A 24,997-nucleotide genomic window follows, 5' to 3' on the forward strand; every position below is an offset into this window, starting at 1 on the left:
CCACCAAACCAGTATTTTTTTTTTAAAATATATTTTATTGATATTTTACAGAGAGAGGAAGGGAGAGGGATAGAGAGCTAGAAACATCGATGAGAGAGATACATCGATCAGCTGCCTCCTGCACACCTCCCACTGGGGATGTGCCCGCAACCAAGGTACATGCCCTTGACCGGAATCGAACCCGGGACCCCTCAGTCCGCAGGCCGACGCTCTATCCACCGAGCCAAACCGGTTTCAGCCAAACCAGTATTATATGAAATGCTGAAAGGTATTCTTAAAGAAGAGGAAGAAGAAAAAAGTAAAGATAAAAATTATGAACAACAAATACATATCTATCAACAAGTGAACATAAAAATCAAGTGAATTAAAAACCTGAGGAACAGAATAATCTGGTGAATATAATAGAATCAGAATATAAAAGAAAGGGAGTGGACTGATAACTCTCAGGGGGAAAGGGGTATGGAGGGTTCATGAAGAGACTGGACAAAAATCATACACCTATGGATGAGGACAGTGGGGGGAGGTAAGGGCAGAAGGTGGGGTGGGAACCGGGTGGAGGGAAGCTATGTGGGGAAAAAGGAGAAACAATTGTAATAATCTGAATAAAGATTTATTTAAAAAAATAAAATAAAATAAAATGAAGCAGCTTTCCCAATCATATAAATGTTTCCCAAACAAACAACAGCTATTCCAGAGATACACTGGAGATGAAGAGGGACAGGGATAATGGGGTTGGGGAGTGAAGGAATAAGAAAGCTGGGTATAGAAGAGACATTCCTCTCTGACTCTTTGAAGCCTGGAAGATAATTTTTCTCCCAATGGTTAAGGAAAGAATTCAGCTATATAAATGTGAGGAGGATAGGAATAATTAATTCATTGTTAATCCAGAAACCAGATTACTTTACAGTGTATATAATCCAAAAACATCATTAAGTTTTAAATACTTACTACAACCCCACTCTTGGTGATAGTTTCTCTGTATGTGAAGTTGCAAATAGCCCAGGCTAAGTAATATGTGGACATGAGAGGAGTCTGTGAAAAGTGATCCGTAACCCATCCATCTTCCTCAAACACGGAAGTTTCCACTGGCATATTGGATAAAGATAAGTAGGTTGCTTGATGCTTGATGCTGATTTTAAAAGTTGCCTTGTAGATGGGCTCATCAAAACAAGGAAATGCTTTTCTGGCATGTGTAGGCGAAAACTGAGTAACACCAAGGAATCTGGAAAACAGAAAATGACATTCCCAATTACATTTATGGCTTCAGTTATGATCACTTTACATGCTTCTGTTGATAACATATTATTGCCAAATTCCAAGGTACTTTCTTTTTCTGAACCAAACTTAAGTTCATATATAGAATAAAAGCACAATACACATATTTCCTCAACAATGAAAGTTCTTTGAGGAAGTTTTTGTCTCAATTAGAGTAATTCTCAATCCAGAGCAGTGCCTATTAGACAAAACACTATCCAGAAAAACAACTCAATGGCATCACATTGGCAAACAGTGGAAAATAATAATCCTCTTATTGGGCATGCCTCCCTTTCCTCCCTGAAGCTGAACAACATTTAAAGTCAGTGAAACTAAAATCCAGAAGTTGTCATCACATATGTATAGAACACAGACCATCACTGGGAAACATCTGTGTCTTCAAATTTCATCATGACCTGATTTTAGTAAGAACATGGACTTTGAATTCTGACAGATCTTGGTCTGTATTCTGGCTCTACAACATTCTTAGCCATATCATCCTGTACAATTACTAAATTTCCCTAAAGTGTAGTTAGTTGTTCATTGCTTAAAATAAAATAATTTTGTTTAACTCAGAAAAAAAAGCTTTTGTAAAGCTTAGGGTGGGAAAAAAGAGAATGTGAAGCACCTATCATGGTGAATAGATGAATAGCACCTAGTAGGCAGTTAATAAACAGCAGCCAGTCAAAAAATGGCAGCCTCTGATTGACAATATCTTCAACCTTTCTTAGAGTATTGTAACACATGTTTACATTTAGTAATGTAGACACTATTGCTTTCTACTACTCATAACATATATTTTTATATTATGATATTAATATAATAAATATCTGTATAATAAACCTGTCAATGTGTACATATAAAATATATTTAATGCCCTCAAGTTTTCAGATCAAGCTGCAAAACTGCTTATTAAAATGGTAACTAGAAATCACTTTTTTTTCACAGTTTAGGGTTACAAATGAAAATGCTCATATTAAGGACTTTAAAAGGACACTCTTTTAACTTTAAAAGGTCATTATTTATGAAAACATTCATGATAAGAGTTCATTACACTTTTTTAACAATACGAGTTGCAAAACTTGATATAACGCAAGTCAATATTAGACCCTTTGTAAAACATTACTGAGTTCTAAAGTTATTTCTTTAAAAAGCTCTTTCCCCCTTAAGTAATTCTGCCACCTCTCCCCTCACCATCATCCAAGGTATATACATGGTTAATCTAACATGGCACACTTTCCTACTGAGCCTGAACTTGGCCTCAAAATTCTCAGCACAGCACTTTAGGCAGCTACTACCAATCAATAGGTGTTGATGTGTGTGTTGAATCTTATTGGCTATCCTTGGCTCAAACCAGAGTTGTAAATGTTTAGGCCATTTTAAAATGATAAAGCTTACATTTATCATTGAGAGCCTACCTTTTTGAAGCTTCGTTTTGAAGTAGGGAAAAATAATACATTTTTAAGATTAATTGTATACTGACTTTCAGAGAAAGATTTTTTGATAGTTATCTTGGAAACAGTACTGGACTGCTACATACCAGGCTTGGATAAATCACTTAACTGCCTGCGCCTATTTTTTTCATTAATAGAAGGAAAACAATAATGTTTTCTAGGACTTCCTTACAAAACAATTGAGACAATAAAATGAGATAATATATGGAAAACAAGTTTTAACTATTAATCTTTAGAAACATTTAAGGTTAAAGTTAGAAGCAATCTTAGAAACAAACTGTCCAACTCTCATGAATTTCTAAAATGAAAAAGTAGTTCCAATAGGATTAAGTGACTTGTCCAGAGTTACACAGGCAATTAGTGCAAAACCAGGTCTAGAATTCACTTTTTCTATATCTGAGTAAAAGGTAATTATATTTCAAAAACAGTAAAATTAATCTTTAGCCATAATTTGTAAATAATGTTTTAATTCAACTGTTGGTAATAAATGTTCTTTCCAAATTTGCCAGTCATGGTAATATTTTCCCTATCATTTTTACTGATAACAGTATGATTTTTGCTTAATTAAATATCTATACCTTTTAGTTAAAATGTACCCATTTACAATTTTCTCATCACATATTTTTGTCTTATATAATGTTCTTGAACCTTATCTTTCAATATCATTAATTAAAATGTCCACCAAGCTTGATATTTCTCTACTGAGGCTACTTAAAAGATATCTATGAGATGTTATATATGAAAAAAAAGTGTGCTCTTTTAAAGTATCTGAGAACTCCAATTCCAGTCATTGCACAATTAGATATTGTCTGCTCTTCATTATTAGTACATGGTAGGATTTTTTTAAAGATATAACCACTTTGCCCTTAAGTTCTTTGCAAACTAATTGAAAAGAATATCTATATTTATATATTCTAATACTAATAGTACTATGGGAAGGTTCTACAAGAGTTCAACAGAGTGGTTGCAATTAGAATGTATTAGTTATTATATAAAAGTCAAAGGTGTCTTTAGCACTAAGTAATTAATGGGTAGGAATTTATTAGATATTGAAATTCTAAATACCTTTGGGCTAATGGGAAATTAATAAACCAAATATTTATGCAAAAGGATCACATCTTGCAGTCTCTTTTTGCCTTACATAGTAAGTAAATGTGTTAGTAAAGCTAGCAATGTAAATAACTGATTCTCAGAGTTGAAAGGAACTGAAGAAATCATTTAGTGATTTTTTCTGCAATTAATATTCTTAATGAATTCATACATACAGTATATATCTATACACAGAGGGCCAAAATATACACTGATAGCGTCTAAATGAGAAAATACCAATTTCACAGTCTGGCACCTAAGGATGATTGCAATTCAATTTCAATTCAGTATTTAGGAAATAAATAAATAAAAAGTCCCTTGGTAAAAAAGAACAGTAGGGCTAGATTACATATAAGGTCTTTTCCAAGTCTGAGATCCTATAACTGAACAAAACTTAGACATAAATTATTCCAGGAATTAGACGAGGTTAATTACACTACCACTAAGGAGCTTTTTCCTATGAGTTCTATAATGCATGTTCCTCTCATTTGTTGAGTGTTTAATACTGAGGAGAAATATCTTTGCTTCCTTCCCTCAAGGAGTTTATACTCTAAATAAAAGAAATTAAATATACACCTAAATAGGCTATGACAAAGAAGAGAAATGTAGGAAGAAATTACATTCCTCTACAGCAGGGTTTTTCAATATCAGCATTACTACATTGTAGGTTTGTAATATTCACTGTCCAGGACTGAACTATGCACTGTAGGATGTTCAGCAGCAGCATCCCTGGCCTCTACCACTAGATGCCAGTAGCCCCACCTCTTCCCAGTTGTGACAACCAAAATGTCTCCTGACATTGCAAATGTCCCCTGGGGGGACAAAACTGACCCAATTGAGAACTACCAGCCCGAAGAACTAAAAGAAACGTAAGAATTGGTCTTGGAGCCCAGGTAGTATTTTAAGGGTCAAAGACAATGGAGCAGTGAGCAAGTTGACTATGGGCAGCACTAAAATAAGCCTTTAAAACAACTTTGATTCACATATTGAGTTTGCGCCCTGTCTGCTCTCTTACAGCTTCTGAGTTTATCAGATCTCAGTATTGCCAGTCCATCTCCTAACACTTCTCTCACCCTTGATACTCTCCTTTCTAACAAGGAGGTCTGATTTCAGGCTCAGTGCCCAACAGTGACTGCTGGGTTTCAAAATATAATCTAGTCTTCACTGAATATATTTTACAGTTGTCTTCAGTTGGTGGAAATAAGACTTCTTTTCTGCTTACTGGCATTAAAAACATCAAAGAAGGCTCTAGAGAAGGTGATTTGGGGTAGAAAATAATGAGTTTGGATTTAAATAAATTTAAGAGAGTCTGAGGTAATAGGTAGCAGGACACCAGGTAGAAGAAATACGAAAATATCATTAAAAATAGAAAACCTTTTAATATATCAAACAGATATGAATTACATATGTAAAAACAACAAGAAGTAAAATAAAACAGTAGGGGGCAGAAGTTAATGGGGAAAAGTATTTTGTTATCTGTTTTTTTCCCTTGCTTTTTTAAACAAAATCATTTTTTAATCTTTTAATGAATCCCTCTATGGCCATAAAAAATTCCACTTCCAAAAGTGACATCCTGAAAGTGTCATTCCAAGGATGTCACTTTAGCATAACTGAAAAAATATGAATAACAAACCTGCATTTTAATTCTCTTCTATCTAAAATAAATTACTTGATTTCTTAACAACTGGTCTATTTGACATTTTGGTTGAGCTAAGGAGAGCTTAAAGCTCTATGTTGCCTCTGAAGGATATAAAGAATTGATTTCTTCTTATTTCTGCGGAAGTTCACCAGGCAAGCTACTTGTGTCAGGTCATTATGATAAGATTCAGCAGAAGTAATGCATTAATGTTGGTTGATATTGCCAAGAAATTACAGTATGTGATACAAAACAATTTCTGTTCCATTATTTTCAGTTTGTCTTTTTATAAAGTTAAAATATGCAGAGGCAACAAAGATTTGCATAGCACTATTCGTATTAAAAATTGATTCATGACTTTTCACTGTGGAACCCACCAAAACCAAGAGAACCTCACAAATGGTGTGGCGTATTTCAGAGGTTTCCGTTTTGGCCACTTCTATGCATACCACACACACAGCACAGTGAAAAAATGGTCTTTGAACTTGCTTCTGTTGAGATTGCAAATCGCCTAGCATTGTCATAGTTTAATGTTGGTAATAAAAACTCCCAAGATCTAAAGAAAAGTTCTAATGGCAATCTAGTTACTATTCAACTGTGTATAGTAAAATAGGCTCAGTTACAAGGTCATGGAAGTTACACACGTCCCATTTAAAGTTAAGGTTGTTAATCAAAATGCAAATTATTGCTCATTGAGAAAACATTTTAAGTCAAAAAGCATGTTGTTTAGACTGTGTGTTTTTATGTACTTCAATGAGTCATTAAACCTCTGCCATTTCAGAAGAAAAGTAATCCTGCTGAATATTCAGTGCTATAAGCAAGCGTGGAGTCTATTTTTTTAAATAACCATTCTAGTAAACTAAAAACATAATGCAATAATGCCAGCAATATGTATGTAGGAAGTGGAGCATGTGTGAATAATCGTGTTATAAAAACAGAGCATAACATTCATAATTGTTTTCCTATTTATGTACTAAATACTCTTATCAAAATGAATACTGAGTGTTTGATCACCACTGATGAAGAGTATTATGAATACATAACATTATTGTCCTGAGCCATAATATTAGGTTTTCATAAGAACAAATAAACTAGTGTCTGAGACTCATTTGTTTGATATTGGAAAGAGGCAAAGCCTGGTGTAAGGATTATATAGTACTGCTACTGTCAGAATGCCAATAAAATCTTAAGAACAAAATCAAATGACTGATGTGTCTTTTCCTTGGTACTCAGGATGCTTCTGTCTGCTGTCCTGGCTTCCAGTGACAAGGGGAGCATCCTCCTGGCCCTCCCATCACTGGTTTCTGCTGTTCTCACTGCTGGTAGAGAGCAGCGCAATAATCCCAGAATGCGCATCCCTTTTGTTCCCCACACCCTTCCTGCTCCCTCAACCCTCTCCATCTCTCAGTGTCTGAACCAAGCTGGGGATCTACCTAGCTGTGAAATACCACAGCCTTTCTCTTTGCTCTCCTCTTCATGGTGAAAGGGCCCTGTTCCTTCCTCTCCTGTGTTTTGAACTCTGCTAAGGTGGCATAACAAACAGCAGTGGAAGGAATGTCCACCGTGACCATTTCCCCACCATCTTGCTCCTCGGGGGGAACCCCAAGGCAATACATTGGCCCCACCTGACCTCGTACCAACCCAAGTAGTAGCTCTCCAGCCATAGAATCATCAACTATTAATACCCACCAAAGTGCTTTCCAATTGCCGGACCTGTTCTAAATGCCTTATTTCTTAACTCCTGTAATCCTCACAATAACCCTATGAAGCAGGCTACCATTATCACCATTTTCCAGATGAGGACACCAGACCCAGAACAATTAGGAAACTTGGGCAAGGTCACAGAGCTAATCAGTGGCAGAGTCCGAACATAAACCCAGGCAGTCTGGTTCCAGAGTCCCAAGGCACACTAAGCACGCACACACGTTTCCATCAAGCAAACAACCACAGTGGCTAGAACATAGTCTTAAAAGGGATAAAACATAACCAGCAGCAGTCATTTTAAAATGCCATTCTTGGTTCATCCTCTGACTTTTTTTTTTTTTTTTTTGAGCAAAGATCTCAATAATTAAAATAAACCTTCACCCTGCAAGTCAACACATGGCCTCACCGGGAGGGGTGGATTAACCCGTCTCTGCACAACTAGCGCCAGAGCTCCTTAACCCCTGGGCACTCAGCATGTAGAGGCTGAGAGGGTGCCCCTGCAGGCAGGAGCGCAGGAGGTGAGCCTGGGGCCCTTCACCCGGATTCAGCCCCACCCAATCTTGCCAATCTTCTTTCACCCTCACAGCCCAGCCACCACCATCTAGCTGTGCCTGTTTATGAATCATTTCATATTGTCCCAGAAACTTGAGAAAAGCAGAGAGTATTTTTCATTTTTATATTCTCCCAAATTCTATGCAGTGAAATTCTTTCTATTGGAAAAAGCACCCACTCTCTAGCGGCAGAAAACAGGGTTGCATGGGACTTTGAAAATCTGGAGGAACCCAGCCACTATTGCAAATCTGAAAGGATGTAAAGGACATGCAAAGAAATTGAAAGAACAACACTGACAACGATGATGATGATTATCGCTGGTGGCTGGGGGGTGAATATGGGGTGACACAGGAACGCCCTTCCTTACAGACTATACAACACATATGCATTAAAGGTAAATTATTTCTTCCTCACTCTTTCTATATCATTCTTTGAAGTCATGCTTAAGTAAATGAGTCTTAGTCTTGTAATCTTATCAACCAAATGTCACCACCTTCCGGCAAACCTACACTGACACCTGGTACTGCTGTCTCAAGCCCATCCGCAGACTCAGCGGCAAACTTTGGTTTAAGGAAATAAACATGTTGTGCAGACCAACAAATACAGGGAAGCCAGTCACAGGTCCGCCTTTGCTTGAAAGAAATCCAGAGCAAATAGGCCCTATTTGGAGTTGCTTTGAATAAATAAAAATATGGGTGAACTAATGTTACTCTTTTAGAGAAACTGTATACTTTCTTACTCTCCAGGGTGATCAAATCAGATGGCACCATGGAAAAAAACACAGCAAGGCAAACACCATTATATGGATTTTCCTCCCTGACTGATTCATGAAATGGTCAAAGCTTTTTTAAAAAAAAATATTTTCTAGATTTAGATTAGTGGTGGCATTTTGAATTGAGACCAAAATTCAGCAGCATTGGACTCAATTTGGCCATATGGCTATGTGTGCCTGACAGGAAAACAATGAGCTAAGTCCATTAAGGAATCATATTAAAAAGTTCTCACAGAATTTTCAATTGAGAGCCTTCTGTAGGGGGCAAAAAGCTACATACAGCAACTTGTTCATGTAAAGCTACTTCCTCACCAGAGGGACTGGAAGAAATGAAGTTTCTTTCAACATAAAAGCAATGTGGTAGTTTTCTTGCTTTTTATTAAATATCATGATTACTAATTAATTCATTTCAAAAAAAGGACAAGGCATGAAACCCTATATACTAATACAACAAAAGATCAATTACCTACCCATAAAAACTTCTGTGCTCTCCACAAAAGCGTGTTTCAGGTTTTTTGTTTTTGTGTTTTTTTGCACTTCTTTTAGAGAACTGCAGTGTTATTTTCCCATTTTACTTGGAGATCACAGTTTCTCTCTAAATAATCCTTGATAGAAAAAGACCTATTTTTATTCTGTCTTCTGGCACTGTGGCATGTTATAGACCCAATCAAAGATTTGTCAAAGAAAAACAGTCTCCCTTTTGAAAGTGAATAAAATGTTCATTTACTTTGGTAAATCTCCTCTTTCAATCAGACCATCTGGATCTAAATTAAGGTACCCAACTTTGAACATGGGTATGCTCACCATCTGGCTACCCAAAAGCGGCAATTACTTCAGGTAAATAAACATTTTACCTAATTCTGAGCAAGTATATTCTACTATAGAATTCTATGGCATAAATACACACCCTTTTTATCTGCCTGTTACACACTTACTTGAGGAAAAAGTGACTGTGTATTCTGCCTAACGGAGATAATTTACTGCTGTGTGTAAACATTTTAAATTTAAGAGAATTTATTTATTTATTTTCAATATTCAACAAGTGATACATTTTCCCTTTAGCCAAATGGCCAACAGAAACGAGAGGATTTGCCTCAAGTAGAGAAACTTTGGGCTTCAATGGGGAACTTGTCTTCCAACCTTTCTCCACGGCAGTATGGGAGCCAGGAAAGGGAAGTCTTCCCTGTAGGACAGGACCAGGCCCCCCTCCAAAACCTTCCAGAGCTCAAAGGTATACAGCACATGGTGAAATCTAATTTTCCTGCCCTCACCCAAACTGTTTCTCTCAGACCTTCGAGCAAGGAGTTGAAAAATCAGATTGGAATATTAAGGAGTTATTTCCACACAGGCTAAGGGGACTGAATTGTAGTATTACTCTTTTAAATATTTCAAGTTGCTTAACGTGACTCCTCATCGGCAGGTTAAGTATTTATTTTCATTGCAGAAATTATCTGATAATTAAATTGGCAAAAATGATGGCTTACTAAAGACCAAGATATTTAATCATTAATCAAATGAAAAGTCTGAGTCTGCATCGGTGTCCTTTGGAAAGTGTGTTTTAAAATGTCAATTTACATTGCATTTTGGGGATGAAAACATCACCGATAAAAGTTTAACCCTGGCTGAGTTCCTGATAATGGCATGTTTAAAAATGCTCCCAGTTGCTCTAGTCATAACAACAACCAAAGATAAATGTTAATATATATAATGTTGAGATAATTGTGAAATAGTTTATTCTATTTCTTTTGCCTTATCAACTCCAGTTATCAAAATCCAAGAAATTATCATATCACTCTGGTATGAAAGGAGGGGAAAAAAAAAAAAAAAGGAAACAAGACTTTCTCTAAGAGGCTTTTTAGAAATAAAATCACACTGGGATCTCCAGAAACATGGAATTCCGCATTTCTATTGGGATGCAGAGTGTAGCCACATATGCACTAAACTTTCAACCAAGTTATTTGCATCTTTGGAGAAGCCTTGAGAAGAGAGTTTGAATACAAATATCCACCCTGGGTACAAGAAATCAGTTAGGGTCAAGCAGAAACATCTGGCCTTTTGGAAGAGTCCTGTTAATTTGAAAGCACTGACCAAAACAAGCTCAGTTCCACCAAATACATTTTGGCATGGCTCAAAAAACAGGATTTGTTGAAGTACTTACTTCACCACAGATTGATCAGTAACCATACGCAGCTCCCACTATTGACATTTTGATACAAGTTTGTTTCTAAAACTAACATGCACATTTGCCTTCTCTGCCTTTACCCCACCTTTGATATGATCATGGGTTTAATCTGTATGCCTTCGAATATGTTGGAGGAAGTAGTGGGAGGGGATTTAAATTGTCCACATCTGATCTTAGGAGAATAAATAATTTATACATTCACTTATACATTTTAACTATCATACAACTACTAAAGCATTGAACAATTTATTTATGTGATGTTACTTCATAGTACTCTATAAATAATAAAGCATTTGTGTTCTCCCCTAACACACTAAAATGTCCCCAGCCTCTTATACAATAACTGCTGAGAGTTGTCAGACAACATGAGCCCTAGCCCAGGAATCAGAAAACCAAAGTTCAAGTCCTAGCTCTCCACTGACAAGCCTGCTGCCCTCAGGCACCCTGGCTGCTCAGAGGCCAGTTTTGTGCAGTTGGGAGAATGACTTGAGAACAAAGGAAGCTCTGCCAGTGGCATCATTACTAATATCCAACCTGCCTCTACTTCTAAGGTTGCCAATCTCATTTTTTGTTGTTCATAAGTCCTACAGTCATTTAATTAATCAGTTATTTTTAATGCAATGGATTAGGGCAAAAAGCAAGAATAACTTTTTTATTCACTCAGCAATACGCTTGAGGGCTTACTACCACGGACACTGGTAACAGTTAACATTTACAATGAATACTCTAAATGCCAGGTATAAGGTCAAGTGATTTTCAATATATTAGCTTATGGACACCTGCCACAATCCTGAGGATAGTCTCATTACTATCATCCCCAAATTAAAAATAAAAACATGGGCCCTGGAGCCACACAGCCCTGCTTTGTGGGCTATGTGACAAGTTACTTGAGTTCTCTGTGCCTTCATTTCCCCATCTGTTATCCATTAAGCAATAAGCTCTAGGGGTAGTCAGGGATTGGTGACTCAGGTTAATCTGCTTGCTCAAGTCTGCAGCTGGGATTTGAACCCGTTCAGTTGGACTCCCAAGTCTAAGCTCTAACAAGGGGGTGAAAAGACCCACAGACTCTCAAAAAATAAAAAACAGATTACTGCCCAAATCTAAACATCATCAAGGCACTCGCTAGCAAGGCATTTGAGACTGACCGCTAGCTTTCACTCCTTTCACCAAAGGAGTCAGAAACTCAGGAACAAACACCTGCAGTCACTGCCTGAGGCTGGAGCTGGAGGCACCCGCGAGGACCTACTCACCGGCCCCGCCCCTTTTGTCTGTCACTGGACTGGCTCTTTCTTACTACTCTAAATCTCAGCTTCCAGTTTTGGAAAACTTTATGCAGCTAAAGCCCATTCTCTGCTCTGTGCCTGCCAGATAATAGGCGAGGTGGGCATGGGGGGGGGAGGGGTAGGAAGGGGAATTTGCCCTGCCCTTTCCTGCGCTGACATCTCCCCCACCCCCCACCCTCCATGAGCAGCTGCCCTGGCCTTTTGTCGCTAACTTATATTTCCTCGACGGTAACTTGGCAGACTTTTGACGTTACCCTGGCATCGCTCAGATAACACACTACTCTTAAAAAAAAAAAAAAAAAAAAAAAAAAAGAGCCGATCGCTGGCTGGCTAAGGAACTTGGATGGACAGGGAGGGAGATCCAAACTTGAGGAGGGGTTAGCATTCGTCGTTCGCCACTGGTGAGTTTGTGGAGCTGGCAACAGTGAGAGCTCCGGCATCTGGGAGACCCTGAGGGTTCTGGGTGATCAGCCTACCCCACCTTGGCTTCTCTCCCCCACCCTTCGTTTCCCGGGCATCGGACGCCAGGAGGTTCCCGGGGTCGCAGGCGGCCCAGCGGTTAGAGCAGCCTGGTGGGGTGGGGTGGGGCGGTGCCGGGCGCCGCCTCCCTCCGTACCTTCTCTCCCCGTGGAGCACGTAGGAGCTGCGGAAGAAGCCCAAGAGCTCGTTCTCGATCAGGGCGTTGTAGATGATCTTCAGGTTGTAATTCCTCTGCGCGTCCAGGGTCCTGTTCAGCACCACCACCAACACCTGGGTTTGCGGGTAGAGGAAAAAGCCGGCCACCGGGACAGCGCCGGCCACCCGGTCCTCTGCCACCTGCACCTTCTCCACGGCCACCCGGGAGGCGTGCAGCACGACGTAGCGGGTGGCGTTCCGGCACGCGATCTCCACGTTGACCTCGCCGGCGAAGGTGAAATTCTCCATGAAGGCGGTGAGCATCAGATTGTAGTGTAGCGGCTTGAGGTGGCCGGACAGGCGCAGCTGCGTCCACGGCTGCCACTGCTCCAGCTCTTCCTCCGACGGCGGCTGGGCGGACGGGGTCCCAGGGGTGGTCTCCCCGCCCGCCTCTGGCGGCAAGGAGTCCCCGCCAGCTTGGTGGTTGTGCCGGGCAGAACCCGGAAGGCTCCCATTGCCACCGCGCGGCGGGAAGCCGGCGGGGCCGCCGTCTGCGCCAGGCGCCGCGCTGGCCCCACACTCGTCGAAGCGCAAGCTGAGCAGCACCGCGAGCATAGTGACCGCGAGCAGCGCCACGATGGACACGGCGAAGGCCAGGACGAGCCGCTTGTGCACCGTGATGTGGCGCTCGGTGGTGCGGGGTCGCACCCCCACGGAGTCCGCCCACGGGTCCGAGAGCCCCCTGCCGCCGGTCCGGAGAGCGGCGTCGTTATCCCCCATCGTGGCCGCGAAGGGTGAGCGGCTCTTCTCAGCCCCCTCCTCCTCCTCCTTCTTCTTCTTCCTCTTCTTTTTCTTCTTCTTCTTTTTCTTCTCCTCCTCTTGCTCCCCCCGCTCGCCGTCCAGGGCCATCACACTGCCTCCTCCCCCGCCCCCGCCCCCTCCAGCACCCCCCGCGGGCTGGCCACCCGGGCCAACGCCAGCGCAGGCATCAGAGAGCGCACGCGGGTAGAGGGCGCGTCGCCAGCCGGGACCCTGGGGATGCTGGCCTGGGTGCTTTTAAGACGGACTCTAGCCGCAGGCGACAGCACCCTCCGCGCCCCCCATCAGCCCCGCCTCTCTCCTGACACCGGCGGCCGAGGCGCGGGGTGGCGAGCTCTGGGACGCGCCCAACTTGGAAAGCGTCTCTCTCGTCCCAACGCGCGCTACTTCTCCGGCGAGCGTGGGGCTCCCGGGCACATGCTGCCCCCGCCCCTGCGCGCCTGCGGCTCCCGGCTAGCCCGCCCCTGCGCCGAGCTATCGCCCGGTTCCGCGGGAGCCTTCCAACGGGTCCTTGCCTGGAAAGGACCGGGAGCGGTGGAGAGGGAAGTTAGGGCTTCCGCTTTCTCTCCCCACTCCAGCGGCGGCGTTCAGTCCTCTGGGTGGGCTGTGCTCGCAGCAGCAGAGGCAGCAGCAGCAGCAGACTAGGCGCCCGAGCCATGCACCCCGCAGCCGGGAATGAGAGGATGGCCGGGGAGGAAGCGACTGGGGTGAACCAGCCGGGTGAAGTCCCAGGGCCGCAGAGCTGCGCCGGGAATCTGTCCTGGAAGAGCCTTCTCTTCTCCCTGGACACTTTAAGCGGTGGTGGCGGCAAGCAGCGAAAGGTTGCAGACCGGACAGCGAGCCTCCCTCTTTCCGATGTTGCCCTGACCGCCGGAGAACACAAGTGAGCAAGAAGTGCCAGGCCGGGCCATCCCCTTCAGGTAGATGACGCCCTGGGTTTCCTCGTTATCCCCGTGGGGAAAGCCAGAGTGCGTGTGTGTGAGTGCGTGTGCATGTGTGTGCTCGTGTGTGCGTGTGCACAGGCTCCAGGTCTAGATTACCCAAGCTACTCTGGCTGCATTCAGGGACTGAAACTCCCGGAGAAAGGCAAAGGAGAGAGGGAGAGAGCGCGAGGAGGCAGGGAAGGCGGGAGGGAGGGGAGCGGCGGAGAGGCTGAGGCAGGCACTGGGAGATTAGAGAGCTTTTCTCCTCTCTGTCACACTAGACACCCACAGCCACAGAGGGGGTTGCTGAGCCGCCTGCAAGAAGTACATTGTAAATCTTCAGCGCAACAAGCCCCGCAGTCACCCCTCTTCCCGACTCAGCCTCACCGCGTCTCCCTGGAGGAATCCTTGAAGCCTTAGGCTATTAACACCAAGAGCAAAGGCAGATCCTGCTGGGGAGACTTGGCAGTGTCAGATTTCACATCAAGCTCGCCAGAGGATTTGGAGGATTGTATGTAAAGTAAAATAAATTCTCCAAAACCTAACTGCGTATATTATGCAGTGTGTTGTGTCCAGGTGTGCAGTATTAAAAGAAGGATTAGCAATGAACTATTAGAATCCTCCAGAAATAAAGGCTAAAGAAAAGATCACACACACACTCCCCATCGAATAATTTCTATTTTTAGATTGGGGGCATGATTAAAATACAATGCCTTCAGTGTAACATTCAGGACTAAAAACTTGAGACTGAGGAAAACTGGGAAGATGAGCCCCATTTAGACTTACTGGAATAGAGAACACATATATTGCATGATTGGTCAGTTTTTCACTTCAACTAGCCACAGTTACTTTTTTGCTGTTTTTAGTGTTGTCGTGAAAATTGTTTAAACTCTTTCCAAATAGTTATCAGTAGAAAGTGTTTATGGCAACAGGAGCATCAAAACAGGTCCCTAGACCACTGGCTGCATATGGACCCTTGTCTAAGTGTAGAGAAGTTTCAAATTATATGTAGAGTGTACATGAGTATATTGGGCTATCCAATCCTTAGAATTTGTGTGAAAAACCTTAATTGGAACAATATTCAGAAAAGAGCCATCCCAGTGGTAACAACTAAGAGGCAGGAGTCTCTGTTTTGTTTTGTTTTTAATAAAACAAAGTGTGATGGGCTTTAGAGAGGAAGGAAGGAAGGAAGGAAGGAAGGAAGGAAGGAAGGAAGGAAGGAAGGAAGGAAGGAAGGGAGGGAGGGAGGGAAAGAAAGAAAAGCACAGAATAAAAAGAGAAAGAAGTAATTCTTTTTATATTCACATCTTCAAATCCTGAAGGGATTTTAAAAAATCACATCTTTTTTTTTTTTTTTTTTTTTTTTTTTTTTTTTTTTTTTTTTTTACAAAAAGGAATGTTTAATGTTACTTGCTTTGGAGTCCTGAAAATATACAATTAAAGTATTGTGTTTGTCTTTAAAGCATGACCAGAAAGAAGAGACCAAATACACATCATCTTTAGCAGGACAACCACTGAAAATGTAGCCCTAGTCCATAAAGCTCATTTCCATTTACCCCCAGAGGGGACACAGCCCCATTGCCATACATTCTAAATGTCCGTTTGAAGCATTTTTAAATGATGATGAAAGGAAGTGCCAGGGTGGGGTTTTTTTTAAAGCATGTTGTATGTGGGCCGTTAGCAACAGACCAAGGGAAATGCCACATTCTGTTCAAGTTACTTTTTTCTGTTCTGTTTTTAAATCTCTGTGCTCTTGTTGTCCATATGTATCTGGTTGTATGCATTTTAAGAGTTGAGGAGTTGGGGTTCACTAGTTTTGTTGTTGCTTTTCTTTACAGAATCAGGAAATACATTACAGGCAGGCATAAAGAGCTGTGTGACTCTTAGGTTACCAGACTTCTCTGAGCTCAGGGTATGAGTCTGGCAGTTCAGGATGATTGATCTACAGTCCATGGATTCAGTTCATTTGGATTATTAGAGGAATCTGGGACCACCCCCAGAAGTCTGAGAACCACAGTTTAAATGAAGAGCTTACCCACTAAGCAATATTTAAGACCTTTCTCTAAAATGCTTTTAATCAAGAAAAGATTCAAAGGCCTTTTCTGGTCTTCCTTGTTTTAATCAATGAGCTTATGTGCTTTTGAAATTACTAAAATGCAGTTCTCAAATATTTCTGAATTAAAGACTATATTTCCTAATTAGTAAAGTCTCTACTGATTGTGATTACATTAGTGGATGGGTTATCTTTGAGATCCAAGTAGAGTGGACACAAGCTTATTAACACAAAGTGGACACAACTTATTAAAACATAGATTCCCCTAAAAATGCATCTTTATCCAGTGAACTCAATATCAAAGTCAAGTGCATAAATATTTGTTTTCTCTCAAGTTGATGTTACAAAAGGATCCCAGTGAGTTTTCCTTTTTTTTTTTTTTTTATTTCTGAAAGCATATAACACCCTTCCCTTGAGAAGCAAGCACTTTGGTAAAATAATATTTTCTAGAGAATGCCCATTCTACACTCTAACAAAAAAAAAATTCAGATTGTGTACCTAACAAAAATATTAAAGCAATGATTCACTAATGCTCCTATGAAGAAGTTGCCTTCAGTGTTGTGGATCACTAAATTTGAGATAGTTTTGACTTTGCCAACACTAGAGCCCTATAGTGGAATAAGACTTTCCAAAGTGCCTGATGCTTCTCTCAGAAACACATTTATTGTTGGGAGAATTTTATGATTATTTTCTTAAGCTAATCAATGTCTTTAAAGCCATTTTATAGTCATATATGATTTAGGGGTTTGTAAAAGTTAAAATAGTTTGAGTGCTTAATATACATGAGGCCAAACAGAAGTGATTTGAATTAAATCTACACTTTGGCCCTGTAAATAATCAAAATGAACTAACTACCTTCAGTGAATGAGCTGGCTTCCGAGTCTTTACTCTTTGATTGCTCACACTTGGACTGCTTTTTTTTTTTTTTTCTTTTCACACTGGTTTGTATGTAGAGGCACACTTAAGTGTCCTTGTATACTAAGCCCCTTCAAGTGCAATTAGTGCTCTGTATCAGAGGCATCTTGACTGGGGAGAAAGAACTAAGTCCCATCTGCCCTCACTCCCCTACATTATCCTAACCTAGTTACTTAGACTCCGTTTCTTGGTATGTTGATGTAGAAACTGTATCATAGGAGTTAGATGAGGTATCCTCAGAAGTCTCTTCCAGTCCTCAAACTTTTTGAAAGAAATTCCAACTCTTATACACTAGTCTCATTATGCTCTCAAGGGATTTTTAATTAATCTTCTTCATTGAGAAGCAAGCAAAGTAATTAAAAGCTAAGTTTCATGTGTGAAGAGACTTTATAAAAATATGCTGTACTGGAAAAAGCATATGGGGGAAACAACCCCTGCTACTGTGGCGGTGAGGATAGGACTGATATCTTTTATGAGAGGATATGTTCCTGAAGGCCTCACACCAGTGGAGACCAATGCTGATGAGAATGGCTGAATGGCAGAGTCCCTGTTTACCAGCTAAGGTGGTGCCGCCATGTGGCAATAATAAAACAGCAGTTCGAAATTTAAGATTGTGATCATTTGATGTAATTTTATTTGAACTACCTTCAGTGAATGAGATGGCTTTGGAGTCTTTACTCTTTGGTTGCTCACACTTGCACTGCTTTTTTTTCTTTGAGGAACTCATATTATTGCAGACTTTACTTACGTTTGTATATTGCATAATTTCAAAATATCATACCATTTGACCACAGCCTCTGTCAACATTGTTGATGGGCTTTAGATGAGAAATACCCTTCTAGATAGAACATTCCTCAAGACCTTAACGATGGAAAGAGGACAACTGTTTAAAACTAGCCATCATTAAGACAGTAAAACTTCGTGATGTCTGTGCTTTGCCAACTACAATTAACACCTTGATTTAACTATTGTCTGACTTTTGTGCATATAAAAGTTTAATCTGAATGGAATTATATCTAAATTTGATTATATTTTTTCTCACATAAAAATAGGTGAACATTAAAAGGAAAACACTTTCTAACCTATTAAAAACTACATACTACTAATCCTAGGAAAGTCTCCTCATTAATCTTACACCAAAACAGAACCAGTCTTACAGCATAAAAGGAGTGTTTTATGGCACATATAAGGAGAAGGATAACCAAATAGCCACAGTGTCATTCCCAATTCTACCATTAGTTATATCCAGAGAGGAGAGAATTAGGATCTCAGGAAAATTGTATTATTGTTTGGGGGTTCTAACACTAGATTAGAACTCTTCCGTGTTCACTGTGCTTAGGTTTATGATCTCAGTACGAAAGCTCCATAAAAAGGCAAAGAATGTATCATAGAAATGTTTGCAGTTTATGTATGAAACTTGCAAACATGATATACACTAAATTCTACAAGCAGAAAAGAAATTGGGTAACTTTCCAGAGGTGTTTCTAGTCCATTTAAACAGCGCTCAAGAAATGGAAATCCTACTAACGATACCAATATTGTTTTTACCATGAATTTGAATTGTTCAAATCTATGTTTCTAAATAAATATGGCAAAAAGAATTAATAATAATAATAATAATAGGAATAATAATAGCAAAGATTTTTCAAGGGGTTACCTTGCATCAGGTATTAGGCACTGTATGTTATATTGGTTTAATCATGAAAATAACCTCATGAGGTCAATGCTGTTATTTATCTCATTTGATAAATGTGGAAACTGAGACTCAGAAAAATTAAATGATTTGCCCAGTCATTTAATTTGTAGATAGCAGAACTGGAATTCCAACCTAGAATTACTTCATCACCTGTACATTTAACCATTATGCCATACTACTTCCTGAAAGGTAAGCTAGATGTCAACTCTCCCATTGCATAATTGATATTTGCTGCATAATTTATGAAGTCAGTGCTAGGCGGAGGGCTAGAGTATAGCATTGAACCCAACAGCTGTGGTCTCCACCCGCATTGTGCCTGGCACATGATGAGTGCGATGTGGGTATTTGTTAAATGAAATGAACAGAGAAAATGTAACATGATCCTAAGCAGAAAAAATAGTTATAATTTTATAAAGTACTGACAGAAATTAAAAAGGAAAGTGTTATACATCCTAGATTGAGAACTAAGTAGTTGAAAGAGTTTACTATAGCTTATATTCATACTGTGGAACAAGCAGTTTATATGCCTTAGAAATCTTACCTCTTGAATGCATTAAGAAATATATCCTTGACCCAGGCTTATTTGACAACTCAAATTTACATGAAGTGAAAGTGACGACACCTCTTTCAAACCATGAAAAGTATCCACTACAAAGATGCACACCCACATGTATATAAATGTATAGTCATATAAAGATATAAAATTATCCCTGACGGGTTTGGCTCAGTGGATAGAGCATCGGCCTGTGGACTGAAGGGTCCCAGGTTCGATTCCAGTCAAGGGCATGTACCTTGGTTGCGGGCACATCCCCAGTGGGGTTGTGCAGGAGGCAGCTGATCGATGTTTCTCTCTCATCGATGTTTCTAACTCTCTATGCCTCTCCCTTCCTCTCTTTAAAAAAAATCAATAAAATATATTTTAAAGAAAGATATAAAATTATTCACTCTTCTTCCATTTAATAATAAAACACATAGTTTATCTTATAAAACCTACAGAGAGACAGATATATAAATATTGATCACTGCAGCTCTTTAAATGAGGTAATTATAATAATTTCTCAAATTTGAGTAGCAAATGATCATTGTAAATGGGTTGATGAAGATATTAGGAGAGATATGATAAAGTTTTTCTCTTTTAGATATTAAAATATTGATAATTTTGATGTTATATACCTAAATGTGAGTATTTGAGAGCTGATTTTGATCTAGAGTGGTTTTTTATTTTACATATTATACAGATTTTCTAGTCAGTATTCTAGTCAAAGACACAGTCATTTCAGGAGAAACAACACATTTTGTTAGAAAATATTTTGCAAGCTATATATATAAGTACACAATAATAGTAAAACTAAAAATTGCATTGGTTTTCAACTCATTGAATTCCTACTTCTAAACTAAGAAAATAGATGAATTATAATATTTCCTTTAAAGTTATAGGACTGGTTATGCATAACACATATCTTAATTGTAAACTGAAGAATAGACTCTTAATGGTCTATACCTTCTTGCTCATAATCAGAAATGTCTGCTAAAGAAGACCCAATTCCTTCTACCACTTGGAGCTATTACTAAGGATCATTTGTGACTCTACTTTCAGGATTTTATGCCAACGCTATGCCAAAATCATACCATTTTTTCTTTCTCTATACATGATTTTCTGAGAACATTTCTCCATTCACATCCAGGAAGTACTCTCCAGGTACCCTGAAAGGTAGGTGAAATAGGTATTTGGAAATATGTATAGAAATTATTCTTGGAATTCAAACAGTCTTTGGCTAAAATGCCTTCTTATTGGTGGTTTAAAAAGTTATTTGTCATTATAAATATTAAAAGTTTATATGTATCATTATACTACAAATATGATGTTAAAGAGGGTTTTTTTTACACTTACATTAAAAGCATTAAGTTCTTGGCACTCTACAAAACATAAAAAAGAATTGGTCATAATGTATAACATATTAGGAGTCTGTGTCTGGAAAGAAAAATTTTCCTACAAAAGATCTATTACACAGAAATGATTCAAACTACTAACTTTTGACAATAACCAGCTGTTTGACTGCATGAAACTTTTTTACTCTAAAAAACTCTGTAGGAAAAAAGCAAGGAACCTGCATATAAATGTCTTGAGTTTATTAGCATGTTAAAATTTGGATGGTCATGTCCTGAAATAGGGTTAATTCTCATAATAGAATTGATTTGGTATAAAAGTTGCCTGTGATCTTCGCTTTTGTCACTTTTCTCTTTAGTGCCACCTTGTGGGTTAGCCAGTAACAATAAATACAGGATAAGGTTTTGAGGTTTGGGTTTTATTTTTTGTTCTCTTTTCTTCTGCTGCATTAAAACTAGTCTTAGAAAATAGTCTGGTAAAACTCATATGTGAAGCAATTTCTTTGTTTTCTCAGGGAAGCAACCACTTCACTAAAATATATTTGCCATAACTCTGCAATTGGACATTCCGAACACCAGAACAGTTTCTCAGAGATTGGAAATATTGGAGTCTACACAAAAATCGATGTTCATATACAGGGTAATCACCAAACTTGTCTTGGATAACATAAGTGACAAGCTCTGACTTATTATTTTTCCATAAGAAAAATGTTTTCTTAAGTCGGTATCATTTCTACAACAGTGTCCCATGAGAATTGATTGTAGGTGATTTGAAACGCTGCTTAATCCTATTTTAGAAAACGCTTTTGTATCTGATTTAGTCTTATGTGCAGCTTCCTTCTCACATCAGATTGAATTTACATTGAGTTACCTTAGTTTATTTTAATTATGCTGCAGTTATAAAGGAATGAGGAAAACTGAGTACAGTATGTTGAAACATCTCTTATTGAAGACACACGGGAAACGTGTTATACATTCCCTAATATTCTCCATGCATTAGAGATGCTATTATAATCTTTTAAATAGCCGAACAACAAAAAAAGAATAGTTTCTCCTCTTAGAAACACCTAAGTATGTTAGAATTTATTGCTAAGCGTTTTTGTGGTGTAATGGAGAAGTAAATTTTGAAATGCCTTTATGGAGTTATTTCAGGGCAAGTGAAAATCACCTATAATCTGGTCTCTTTGAGAGTGTATGTAAATGTCCATAGCTGAATTCCTTCTGCCCTTTTAGGAGTTGAAGGTTGTACCATGTGTTGTGCAAAAAGTAATTTTCTCTGGATGTGCAATAAGGCCTCAGATTTAACCTATAACCTGAGTGTCATCAGCTATCAGTTATCTATGCTGGAAGCACACAAACAACAACAACAAAAAGCATTCTAAGTATTCTTACAGGCTTGCAAAAATCTTATTATAGAACCAAAGCAGCCAAATACTAACAGTAAGGCTGTAAAAACCTAAGAATTTAACTCTCTAATCATTTTTAACGTGAGCAAGTCTTATGGTTTTTCTCTGAAAGTAGTATATTATGCTTTCCAATTCAAAAAATGAGTTTTAGCTGTTAATTTTGTACCCTTTGAGATTTTAATTTCTCCATGACATTCTGACACATACATGTTTTCCTATGGATTTGGTACAAGAGCAAATTAAAGGTGCCTTAGGAAGTCCTCCACTTAACCTTTGCCTGGTTAACCTTTGCATCCTTGTTGTTAGAATTTAACCACCACCACCCTCCCTCTCCGCGCTCCCCCCCCCCAGCCTCCCGCCCCGCAAAAAAAAAAAAAAAAAAAAAAAAAACTGGGGAAAGGACTTTCTTATCTGTGATTGTGAAACATTATAACAATTTTTCCAATCATGCTTCAACTTCAGCTTTACTAATAAAGGTTTAAGCTGAATAAAGCTTAATAAATAAGCTGCTGTGTATTGCCATCCAAAAGATTCCTGGGACATGCTGTGCTGTTGTTGGCAATGTAGGGGTTTTACCGTATTAGAGTAAGTGGTACCTTCCCCCACCACACAGCTTAACTCCATGTATTTTGCCTCTCCTCATTTTGATTATATTCATGTTAAATATATGGGGTTTCTAAAGCAAGTTTGAAAGCAGCAAAATACATTTTATATCTACTCTGTTACAAATTAAGCAGATCCTTTTTAAGCGGGTCACATTATATACCAACAACCTTTCACTTTAATGTCAAAAGGTTTTTATGATCTCTATTCAGTTCCTATTAAAGTGAGACTGAGCAAAATATTTTCTTGACAATTCTGAGAATTTCACTTTTAGTTTCAAAGGATCATTTATTCCTTTAATCTTCCAATATGGAAAAGTAATGAGTATTGACTTGTTCTTTAGAGGCGCTAACATTCAACTAGGTAAACTTAGTAAGTGATAGCAATTAATGTTCTCTTTTGTCTTCTAGACAGAAAATCAAAGCTATTTAAAGTAAGGATGTGTTTAAAATCAATGTATGTCCACAAGTTAACATTAATGTTTACAGATACTTTCTGTGACCATTATGTCTTATTTGGGTATGTGTGTGTCTTTATTTTCTATACTTATATATAAAGATATAGAGATAGATATAAATAGATGAGAGAGGTATATACAGCATGGGGCAAAAGTAAGGTTATATTTGTGAGTACCCAAAACACAGAGTTTATTCTTGCATTATTATCTATTAATTATTGTATTGTTTTCCACACACACACTGTATGTTTCTATATGGTCTGAATAAAAGTGTTTTATTTATCACTAGGCTAACCTGCCAGGTCATAAAGTACACACTTAGTTCTCTGTGCCACTCCTCCATATTCACTGCTTGCCACAATAGTCTAATTAAACTGCCGATGTGATAGTCATTCAAATATATCATTCTAAAACCATGATCATAGGATGATTTCTTTGTTTCTATGAGACTTACCTGTAGTAATTCTCTGTTTAATGTTCAGAGTTCTATAGTGGTTTTCCTTTAAATGTTCAGAGCAGGAGCGATACCTTCTAGGATGAGCAAATAATCAAGTCTTAGCAACATTATATAATACTAGAGGCCCAGTGCATGAATTTGTGCACTGGTGGGGTCCCTTGGCTTGGCGTGCGGGGACTGAGCCGAAACCAGCGGTCCAACACCACCTGCCGCTCCTGCTCATCCCGGCCCTGCTGCACCTTCCCAGTTGTGAGATTCAGAACTATTGCCAGATATTTCCAAATGTCTCCTTTCAGGATGCCCAGTCAGTCCTGATTGAGAGAGGCTTGCGCCTCTTCAATAGCACTTGCCAGCCATGAGCCCTGTGTCTGGCGCCTGTCCCGTGGGGGTTGGGGGGGTGCTGAAAAGCGATCGGCCCTCTGGGCACGACGGTGGGATGCCCTTGCCGGCTTGGATCCAGATCCGTCCCGCTAATGTTCATGCGGGTTGTTGGGAGCCACCTGGCAGCCGCTTTTATATCATTTCTTCCTTGCAGGGCATCTAGAGAGGGGAAGCAGCCATGATGCCCGAGGGATTGTGCATGCAGCGCTGGTCCTTTGGTGCCTGGCCCATTCTCCAGAGAATGGACCTGCAGGACTACTGAGGGAATGCTGGGATGGGTCAGTCAGCTGAGCGGTGCTCCCACTGTGAGAGCGCACTGACCACTAGGGGGCAGCTCCTGCATTGAACGTCTTCCCCCTGGTGGTCAGTGCACATCATAGCAACCGGTCGACCAGTTGTTCTGTCGTTTGGTTGCTTAGGTTTTTATATATATGGATAATCCACAATATGAATAAACAGAATGAGCCCTCAGATCTGATTGCCTAAGGCTCAAAATACCAATGCTCCTGACACACCTTACTCAGATTAGCTAGCTGAAATTGCATTAAATTAAGAGAATCCATTGTGATCTTGATATCGGCCTCACTTCCACAGCCTTCCTGCAACTGCCTGCCTGCAAGGGGAGCTTCTGCTCTACAGACTAAGGGCTGCCTCTGAACTTCACCTCCTGCTATTTCTGCAATGCCAAAAGGATGGGACCCAAGGAATTTTATCTTCTAGTGTTCCTTTGTGAACTGACTTAATTAAATTTTTCCCAAAGTGCAATATTCTCCAGTTCTTTCTCAGGAGGGCAAATTGACGAGACACAGAAACAGGTCTAAAGTGAATTTTTTTTAATGAATTCAAATAATATCATGAA

The 24,997-nt window shown here is 39.7% G+C and overlaps 1 protein-coding gene and 1 long non-coding RNA gene across 2 annotated transcripts in view; one reads left to right on the forward strand and one right to left on the reverse strand.

The window, feature by feature from the left end:
- The window catches only part of TRHDE (thyrotropin releasing hormone degrading enzyme), a 386,033-nt gene extending 372,286 nt beyond the window's left edge, over nucleotides 1–13,747 (reverse strand). The window contains exons 1-2 of the mRNA XM_080660595.1: nucleotides 12,543–13,747; nucleotides 949–1,222 (exon numbers count right to left, since the gene is read on the reverse strand). Coding sequence (XP_080516721.1) covers nucleotides 949–1,222; nucleotides 12,543–13,450 — 1,182 coding nt within the window. The 5' untranslated portion in view covers nucleotides 13,451–13,747. The remainder of the gene's footprint in view (nucleotides 1–948; nucleotides 1,223–12,542) is intronic.
- A 126-nt stretch (nucleotides 13,748–13,873) lies between these two features.
- LOC308244523 lies at nucleotides 13,874–24,898 on the forward strand. The gene is made up of 4 exons (XR_013960148.1): nucleotides 13,874–14,280; nucleotides 20,633–20,658; nucleotides 21,350–21,474; nucleotides 24,733–24,898. It is a non-coding gene; the product is annotated as an uncharacterized lncRNA (long non-coding RNA).
- The last annotated feature ends 99 nt before the right edge of the window (nucleotides 24,899–24,997 follow it).

The sequence above is a fragment of the Plecotus auritus genome (assembly GCF_963455305.1).
Source record: "Plecotus auritus genome assembly, chromosome: 3".
NCBI lineage: Eukaryota > Metazoa > Chordata > Mammalia > Chiroptera > Vespertilionidae > Plecotus > Plecotus auritus.